At 45.1% G+C, this 10468-nt stretch overlaps 1 protein-coding gene across 1 annotated transcript in view; it reads left to right on the top strand.

Moving 5' to 3' along the window:
- GAREM2 (GRB2 associated regulator of MAPK1 subtype 2) overlaps positions 1-10205 on the top strand; it is a 46096-nt gene extending 35891 nt beyond the window's left edge. The window contains exons 4-6 of the mRNA XM_040427073.1: positions 861-2024; positions 8954-9126; positions 9215-10205. Coding sequence (XP_040283007.1) covers positions 861-2024; positions 8954-9126; positions 9215-10205 — 2328 coding nt within the window. The remainder of the gene's footprint in view (positions 1-860; positions 2025-8953; positions 9127-9214) is intronic.
- The last annotated feature ends 263 nt before the right edge of the window (positions 10206-10468 follow it).

The following is a 10468-nucleotide window of genomic DNA, read 5'->3' as shown; positions in this document are numbered from 1 at the left end:
GTATATATATATATATATATATAATATGTATATATGTGTGTGTATATATATTATATTTATAATTTATACATACAGTAATCTCCTGAGCTCCCTCTAGTGGTGACTGTATATATCTGTATGCAGTAATCTCCTGAGCTGCCTCTAGTGGTGGCTGTATATATCTGTATGCAGTAATCTCCTGAGCTCCCTCTAGTGGTGGCTGTATATATCTGTATGCAGTAATCTCCTGATCTCCCCCTAGTGGTGGCTGTATATATCTATATGCAGTAATCTCCTGAGCTCCCTCTAGTGGTGGTTGTATATATCTGTATGCAGTAATCTCCTGAGCTGCCTCTAGTGGTGGCTGTATATATCTGTATGCAGTAATCTCCTGAGCTCCCTCTAGTGGTGGCTGTATATATCTGTATGCAGTAATCTCCTGATCTCCCCCTAGTGGTGGCTGTATATATCTGTATGCAGTAATCTCCTGAGCTCCCTCTAGTGGTGGCTGTATATATCTGTATGCAGTAATCTCCTGAGCTCCCTCTAGTGGTGAGTGCAAGTAACTATTCATATCACGTAACTCTCTGCAGGGGATTTGGAGCTCTGTGTCAGACAAACCGAGATTGTACCACTATAAAGACATATTACAAAATCATTCAGAATTAGAGAATTAATTCACCTATTATTCTCATAAATTTGCCAAAAGTGAATCTCAGACTTGGAGAAATATTTCACCAGTGCTCACTAAGAGCTGTGGAATCGATTAGCTCATTTCTGCACCAGGGGCGACGATATCAATAGTGACTGGAGTTGCCCTATAAACTTACCGACACATAGTGATGGGTGATCTGATATTTTACATCTCTTCTTCATTCTAGGTGGTCTCGGGGGAGTTCAGTGAGGACAGCGAGGCTTACAATTTCACCCTACATACAGGGGATGAATTAACCCTTATGGGTCAGGCAGAGATCCTGTGCGCCAAGACGGTCAAGGAGAAGTCTCGCTTTAACACTATCCTGAGGAAGCTGGGCAAAACAGGCACCCTGGGCAAACAGGTGAAGGGTAAAATGCCCTGTCTCATCTGCATGAACCACCGCACCAATGAGAGCTTGAGCCTACCCTTCCAGTGCAAGGGCAGCTTTAGTACCCGCAGCCCCCTGGAGCTACAGATGCAGGAGGGAGAACACACCATCCGAAGTATCATCGAGAAGGTGCGGCTGCCGGTCAATGTCGTGGTCCCGACTCGTCCTCCTCGCAACCCGTATGACCTTCACATTATCCGTGAAGGTCACCGCTACAAGCTAGTCAGTATCATTTCCAAGACTGTGGTTCTGTGTTGTCTACTCCGTAAGCAGGAGGTGAACCCCTTCCATTTCCTGCTGCTGACGGACATGCCTCGATTCTCCCTTCCTGAGGGTCTTCTCTGTGGAGATCCTCATTTTGACAAGCTGGTGAGAGACTGTGCCACTTATTGCCAAGAGCAAAGGTTTAACCCGGACGAGTATTCCAAGGCCGTCCGGGAGACCAAGACAGACTTTGCGGAGGAGTGCGCTAGTCCACGCAAAATCCGTGTCTGCTTGCAAGGCTTCTCAGCTCGCTCCATCAACTACACCCGAGAGGAGCTCAGTCAAGGTCTACAGCGTCTGTCCTTGTGTGTTTACAGTGGGACCATTCCGGGGGACACAAGCCCTCAGGATTGCCGTGAGCTTCCAAACCAAGTATTGGGGTCTTCTTCAGATAACTCAGACTTGGACAGAGAGTACATGACCCCAGATTGGGTGGAACACGATTTTAGGACTCAGGAATCACTAGAGATCCCGTACGAGGAGCTTTGGACGAACCAGAATTTTGAGGATTATTCAGAGCCAAGCAGCAAACCTGTCGGCTTAGAGAGTGGCAACAAGACTCAACAAGACCTCATCTGCTTTGCCATGTCTCCTTCTCCCTTAGAGGGGAAGTCCTGTTCACCTCCTCCTCCAGCCTTAACTGTTCAAGAAGCAAAAATGGACATACCGCCACCAGTGCCACCCAAATCGGAGGCGGTAAGTTCAATTCTCCTTGATCTATGACTAGAGTTGAGCGGACACCTGGATGTTCAGGTTCGATGGGTTCAGCCGAACTTCACAAAAAAGTTTGAGTTCGGGACCCGAACTTGACCACGAACCCTATTGAAGTCAATGGGGACCCGAACTTTTGAGCACTAAAATGGCTCTAAAAATGTCATGGAGAGGGCTAGAGGGCATCAAAATGTGGCTAAGAGCATGGCAAGTGCTCTGCAAACAAATGTGGATAAGGAAATTACTTCAAATAACATAAAATACGTAAAAATAAAAAATTATAATCTTGATCTAGGAGGACGAGGTCCATATGGAGTAGGAGGTTGAGGAGGCGGTGGATGTGGCTGTGTGGGTGGAAGCTGCGGCGGTGGAGGAGGAGGAGGTAGCCTACACTGTTTGTTTTTTATTTTTATTATTTTTTTTGTTTAAATTTGGGTAGACCCCAAAACATTGGGAAATATAACCTGTGATAACCCCCTCCAGCCGTGCTAAACACACGTTCAGACAATACACTGGCTGCAGGGCAGGCCAGCACCTCCAAGGCGTAAAGGGCAAGCTCAGCCCATGTGCCCAATTTGGAGACCCAGAAGTTGCAGGGGCTGACCCCTGTCAGTCAGTTCATGTAGGCGTGTGCAAACTTACTGTCCCACCATGTCGCACGTCCCCGTGATGTTAACGATCCAATTGGATATCTTCCTTATCAACTTTCGATGTTCTTTTCTGCCCCTACCATGTTGATCACGGTTAGCGGCGAATCAGGGTTCCGGGCCGGAGAGGGAGCATGAGAAAGAGAGACCATAACCAAGGGAGATCAATGGCTGTAATGTGATCGAGCGGAAATGTGGGACAAATGATTAAAGCGGAAGGATCGAATGAAAGGAGGTGGGGCGCGTCAATTAAAAACGGATTTTAGAAATTTAAGTCTCTGTCACCTATGCAGAGCAGGGGTTTTTCATCGGCAAAAATGGGTTAATGTCACACACCAATAGAACAGACTATTTAAAAAATTTTAGGTCCCTGTCACCTATGCAGAGCAGGGGTTTATTCACAGCAAAAATGGTAAAATGTCACCCAAGAATGTAACAGATGCTTTTGCACCCTGCTCCCTCTTCTGCTGTTCTGGTGGCTCTGTGCGACCACCGCCTCTTCCTCCAAACTACAGTACAGACCAAAAGTTTGGACACACCTTCTCATTCAAAGAGTTTTCTTTATTTTCATGACTATGAAGGCATCAAAACTATGAATTAACACATGTGGAATTATATACATAACAAACAAGTGTGAAACAACTGAAAATATGTCACATTCTAGGTTCTTCAAAGTAGCCACCTTTTGCTTTGATTACTGCTTTGCACACTCTTGGCATTCTCTTGATGAGCTTCAAGAGGTAGTCACCTGAAATGGTCTTCCAACAGTCTTAAAGGAGTTCCCAGAGATGCTTAGCACTTGTTGGCCCTTTTGCCTTCACTCTGCGGTCCAGCTCACCCCAAACCATCTCGATTGGGTTCAGGTCCGGTGACTGTGGAGGCCAGGTCATCTGGCGCAGCACCCCATCACTCTCCTTCATGGTCAAATAGCCCTTACTTTCAAAGTTTTCCCAATTTTTCGGCTGACTGACTGACCTTCATTTCTTAAAGTAATGATGGCCACTCGTTTTTCTTTACTTAGCTGCTTTTTTCTTGCCATAATACAAATTCTAACAGTCTATTCAGTAGGACTATCAGCTGTGTATCCACCTGACTTCTCCTCAACGCAACTGATGGTCCCAACCCCATTTATAAGGCAAGAAATCCCACTTATTAAACTTGACAGGGCACACCTGTGAGGTAAAAACCATTTCAGGGGACTACCTCTTGAAGTTCATCAAGAGAATGCCAAGAGTGTGCAAAGCAGTAATCAAAGCAAAAGGTGGCTACTTTGAAGAACCTAGAATAGGACATATTTTCAGTTGTTTCACACTTGTTTGTTATGTATATAATTCCACATGTGTTAATTCATAGTTTTGATGCCTTCATAGTCATGAAAATAAAGAAAACTCTTTGAATGAGAAGGTGTGTCCAAACTTTTGGTCTGTACTGTACATAGGTCACTCGCATGACCTTTATTCCATGTGGGGTCGAGGACCTCATCGTCCTCCACATCATCTTCCACACAGTCTTCACCCCTGCCCTCCTTGTCAGTCTGCACACTTTGGAAAGCCCCAGCAGTTGGCACCTATGTTTCGTCTTCATCCGAGACGTGCTGCGATGGTCCTCCCATGTACTCATCTTGAAACATAAGTGGTTGGGCATCGGTGCACTCAATCTCTTCCACTTCTGGGGCAGGGCTATGTGGATGGCCCTGGGAAACCCTGCTAGCAGAGTCATCAAAAAGCAGAAGAGACTGCTGCCTGACTTGGGGCTCAGACTGCTTGGCTGATTTGCAAGGGGGTGAGGTGAAAGACTGATGGACATGGACTGCAGGTGCCAACTCTGATCTTTCAGCAGGAGACTGGGTGGGAGACAATGTGAAGGAACTGGATCCACTGTCAGCAACCCAATCTACTATCGGCTGTACATGCTCTGGCCTCACCATTTGTAGAGCCGCATTAGGCCCGACCAAATACCGCTGCAGGTTCTGTCGCCTACTCGCACCTGAGGAAGGGGTTTCACTTGTGTGTGTAGCTGGCACAGATCGACCATGTCCTCTCCCTGCAACAGGAGCTCCACCAGCAGTACTACGACCGGGGCCACATCCCTTATTTGACGCTCTCCTCATTCTTTGCGTTCACCCACCAAACTAACAAATGGTTTATGTCAGGCAACAATGTAACCGCCAATAGTCAACAATTGAGTTCACTGAGAGTAAAGCCGAATGCACACGGCAGTGTTTCACGGCAGTGAGCGGTCCATGGTAACACTGCCTGGATTCCTGCTGAGAGCAGGAACGCACGGCGTCATTGGTTGCTATGACTCCGTGCGCTTCATGCCGCCGCTGCACTACAGTGATACACTTGTCTAGATCATACGAGTGTATCACTGTAGTGCAGCGGCGGCATGAAGCGCACGGCGTCATGGCAACCAATGACGCATTGCGCTCCTGCTCTCAGCAGGAATCCAGGCCGTGTTACCACGGACCGCTCACAGCCGTGAAACACTGCCGTGTGCATTCGGCTTGAGGCGGTGCCGGTGTCATAAAGAGGAAACATTTCTTGAGGTCACACAACAGTGTGACAGGCGAATTTTATACAATTCCTTCACGGTCACAAAATTTTTTAATTTGTCAACCAACAATGTAACTGCAGTAGTGACTCGTTGTATTGGACTGTGACAAATGCAGCAAAGGCCCCAAACGTAGGGTCTTGCACAAAATGCGTGTTTTTTTAATACCAGAATGTAACAGCGGTATCTAACGTTTGTATTCGACTGTCACAAAAGCACTGAACTTGCATACAATGGCCGCCGCCGCCCACCTAACTAACAGACAGTTCTTTTTCTCGGTCACTGGGCTCAAGGCAGGGTTAAAAAATTATGCACTGCACCCACAAAACTAAATCTATGTAGATCGCTGAGTTAACAAGCACTTCTGATTAAAGATTCTCTCCTATTCTCTCCCTGAAATCACAAGTCCAGCAGCAGCATCCTCTCCCTACACTTGTATCAGCAGAGTGACGTGCAGCGCTACGTGACTGCAGCTTATATAGAGGCTGGGTCACATGCTGCTCTGGCCAATCACAGCCATGCCAATAGTAGGCATGGCTGTGATGGCCTCTTGGGGCAAGTAGTATGACACTTGTTGATTGGCTGCTGTGCAGCCTTTCAAAAAGCGCCATTAACTCGCCGAACAACGAACTTGAACCCAAACTTTTACTGAAAAGTTCAGGTTCGGGTCCGGGGTCCAAAAATCCTAAAGTTCGGTACGAACCCGAACTATACAGTCCGGGTTCGCTCAACCCTATCTATGACCTTTAGATGGTTACTATTATATTTTTCCTAATGTAGCAAATAATTAACCCCTTAAGGACTCGGCCCTATTTCACCTTCTGGACTTGGCCATTTTTTGCAAATCTGACCAGTGTCACTTTAAGTGCTGATATCTTTAAAACGCTTTGACTTATCCAGGCCATTCTGAGATTGTTTTTTCGTCACATATTGTACTTAATGACACTGGTAAAATGAAGTAAAAAATAATAATTTTTATTTATAAAAAAAATACCAAATTTACCAAAAATTTGTAAAAAATTGCAAATTTCCAAGTTTCAATTTTTCTACTTCTATAATACATAGTAATACCTCCAAAAATTGTGATGACTTTACATTCCCCATAGGTCTACTTCGTGTTTGGATCATTTTGGGAATGATATTTTATTTTTTGGGGACGTTACAAGGCTTAGAAGTTTAGAAGCAAATCTTGAAATTTTTCAGAAATTCTCAAAAACCCAATTTTTAGGGACCAGTTCAGGTCTGAAGTCACTTTGCGAGGCTTACATAATAGAAACCACCCAAAAATGACCCCATTCTATAAACTACACCCCTCAAGGTATTCAAAACTTATTTTACAAACTTTTTTAACCCTTTAGGTGTTCCACAAGAATTAATGGAAAATAGAGATACAATTTCAAAATTTCACTTTTTTGGCAGATTTTCCATTTTAATAATTTTTTCCAGTTACAAAGCAAGGGTTAACAGCCAAACCAAACTCAATATTTATGGCCCTGATTCTGTAGTTTACAGAAACACCCCATATGTGGTCGTAAACTACTGTACGGGCACACAGCAGGGCGCAGAAGGAAAGGAATGCCATACGGTTTTTGGAAGGCAGATTTTGCTGGATTGTTTTTTTTGACACCATGTCCCATTTGAAGCCCCCCTGATGCACCCCTAGAGTAGAAACTCCAAAAAAGTGGCCCCATTTTAGAAACTACGGGATAGGGTGGCAGTATTGTTGGTACTAGTTTAGGGTACACTTTTTGTGAGGCAAGATAACAAGAAATAGCTGTTTTGGCACCGTTTTTATTTTTTGTTATTTACAAAATTCATCTGACAGTTTAGATCATGTGATATTTTTGTAGACCAGGTTGTCACGGACGCGGCGATACCTAATATGTATACTTTTTTTTTTATTTATGTAAGTTTTACACAATGATTTCATTTTTGAAGCAAAAAAAATCATGTTTTAGTGTTTCCATAGTCTGAGAGCCATAATTTTTTCAGTTTTTGGGCGATTACCTTGGGTAGGGTATGATTTTTGCGGGATGAGATGACTGTTTTATTGGCACTATTTTGGGGTGCATGTGACTTTTTGATCGCTTGCTATTACACTTTTTGTGATGTAAGGTGACAAAAAATGGTTTATTTAGCACAGTTTTTATTTTAAATTTTTTACGGTGTTCATCTGAGGGGTTAGGTCATGTGATATTTTTATAGAGCCGGTCGATACAAATGCGGCGATACCAAATATGTATACTTTTTTTTTTTTATGTAAGTTTTACACAATAACAGCTTTTTTAAAACAAAAAAAATGTTTTAGTGTCTCCATATTCTGAGCCATAGTTTTTTAATTTTTTGGGCAATTGTCTCAGGTAGGGGCTCATTCTTTCCGGGATGAGGTGACGGTTAGATTGGTACTATTTTGGTGGGCAAACGCCTTTTTGATCGCTTGCTGTTGTACTTTATGTGATGTAAGGTGACAAGAAAATGGTTTATTTAGCACAGTTTTTTTATTTTTTTATTTTTTACGGTGTTCATCTGAGGGGTTAGGTCATGTGATATGTTTATAGAGCCGGTCGATACGGACGCGGCGATACCTAAAATGTATGGGTTTTTTTTAACTTTATTTGGGGAAAATTACGTTTTTGTTTATTTTTACTTGAAACTTAATTTTTTGGGGGGAAAACCTTTTTATTTTTTCAACTTTTTTTTCACTTTATTTTTTGTCCCACTTTGGGACTTGAACTTTTGGGGGTCTAATCCTTTACAATGCATTCCAATACTTCTGTATAGGAATGAATTGGCTGTATGAGTAATACTGTGTGTATTACTCATACAGCTTCTGGCCTGTGAGATCCATGGGGCTGGATCTCACAGGCTCGTCACCGGAAGGCAGCGCGATGCCTTACTTAGACATCGCGCTGCCTTCCATGCCATCGGGTCCCCCCCATTGGGTCCCCATGGGGACCCAATGGCACCACAGCCGCCGCACCAGGTAAAAGCCGCAAACCGCAGGTCTGAATTGACCTGCGGTTTGCTGCGATCGCCGACAGGGTGGGGGGTTCTCACGGGGACCCCCCCGCGCATTTAGCCGAGGTGCCTGCTCAATTATTTGAGCAGGCACCGGGTTCTGATCACAGTCCGCCGGGCGGCGGTGATCGAAACAACACATGACCTACCGGTACGTCATTGGTCCTTAAGGACTTGGGAACCATGCCGTACTGATGTCATGGGTCCCTAAGGGGTTAAAGGGGTTGTCCAATTTTTTAAAACTCAGCGGTTTTCTGTTCAGGATCCTCATCTCTTGGTGGAGAGCATTTACAAAGAGTATCTCTTGCTCTGGAGGACCTATCCTATGTTACTCAGACCACCATTGATGTGAATGCACAATGTGTAATACTTCATTTCTCCTCTGAAAGTGCTGTAGGGAAACTTAACACTTACTGACAGATTTCCCCACAGATTACAGGTGATCACCAGGAGTTCCAGCACAGAGACAATTTTTTGATCAGGGACCTTTCTTATAAGTAGGACCCTGGGTATTCCAGTTCAACTTTTTCCTTAAGGTATCAAGGATGAGGGAAAACTATGGAAGATGCCAATGGAGCAGATTGTAATGACCCCCTGTCCCCGAGCAAGATTTATGGGGAGTTTCAGATACATGGCTTACGAGGTGTGATGACCGTCCAGAGGATGATGGTTGTAAGATTTCCTTATTTTCTGCAGGTGAGGGAGGAATGTCGTCTCCTCAATGCTCCTCCTGTTCCCCCCCGGGGTGGCAGGTTCTTCACTGCATCTTCCAGCCCACCAGTCCCACCTCGTCTGCAGAAATCCCAGCTCCCGCAAACGCACTCCCCGAGCCCAGGCCTGTCCTACTACTCTTCGGGGCTCCATGACATGTAAGTAATGGTTGTAATAAAAATGTTTCCATTCACTAACAAAAAGCAGAGCTGGAATTGAAATCTCTGACGTCTTCTTGTCTTACAGATCAGGGAATCGCAGTGCGAACGCCTCTCCCTCCCCAGACTCCTATTCATTATATTGCTATCCTTGTACGTGGGGCGACTGCAAATCTGGAGATGCCTCAAATCGTCAGATGTCCAGCAGCATGGCCTCCACGGCTCAGCCCACCCAGACGTCTTGGTCGGATTCTTGGGCCTATGCGGACACAGGGCCAAGTGTGGCCAGCGGTCGCTCGACTCCTCTTCTAAGCACAGACACCACTATTAAGACTTATTATAGCTGTCCCCGGCTGAAGCCTCCTCATACCCCAAAGCGCTTTGCCCCCTTTGGAGCCTTGAATCCATTTGCCAACCCGGCCTTTGCTTCCAGCCCCTCATCTTCCGGGGAATGGTTAGACCCTCTCGAGCGTCCAAAATTTTCATCTTCTTCCGTCTCTGATGTCCTTGATCCCTTTGATGTTAGTAATAGTCAGAGCACCTCTCCAGATTCCTCCTCCATTGGATCTGAGCTACATTTGATGCCAGAATCAGTCTTCAAAAGCAGTGGAGGAACATGTCCGGCCCCTCCACCCAGGCCGGCCAAAGGGTTTGAGACTGAGAATATTGTAATCAGGAGCACAACCCCATTATCACCCACCATCGTGAGGGGGGCAGAAGGTGGCATCACTAGGGTTTACCTCACTCAAGGAGTCATTGAGGTGCCACCAATGTCATCCAGAAGTACCATGGACACATCTTCTCCTCACACACCAGGGGTGCTCAGGGGACTAGCGGGAGATCCTACTACATGGCACCCGCCTCCCGATCTATCAGCTCTGTCCGTAGAGGAGGTCTCCAGGTGCCTCAGGTTCATCGGCCTTTCGGAAGACGTTGTGACCTTCTTTGTAAGGGAGCGTATAGACGGGAGCATCTTCGTACAACTGACTGAGGAGATCCTTTCCGATGACTTCAAGCTGACCAAGCTACAAGTGAAGAAGATTATGCAATTCATAAAAGGTTGGAGGCCAAAGATCTAATGATCAAAGCCACCAAACCTCATTGTCTTTAGACTCTAAAGGTCAAGTAAGATGAGTCTGGACCATAGACTTCAGGTTATTTTTATCAGTCCTCCTTATTTTTGAAGACTCCTTTTGTTTTCAAGTCTGAATATTTTTGTTTTCAAGTCTGAATAGATCCTTTCGGCAGGTCACATAGCACAATTTGCACAAAAATATAACACAAAGGTCACCAGAGCCACTGGAAAGTTTAATATGGAAGCTGTGTATTAAATATTAAAATT

Source organism: Bufo bufo, chromosome 4 (genome assembly GCF_905171765.1).
Source record: "Bufo bufo chromosome 4, aBufBuf1.1, whole genome shotgun sequence".
Classification (NCBI taxonomy): domain Eukaryota; kingdom Metazoa; phylum Chordata; class Amphibia; order Anura; family Bufonidae; genus Bufo; species Bufo bufo.
This window is presented reverse-complemented; position numbering and strand designations above follow the sequence as displayed.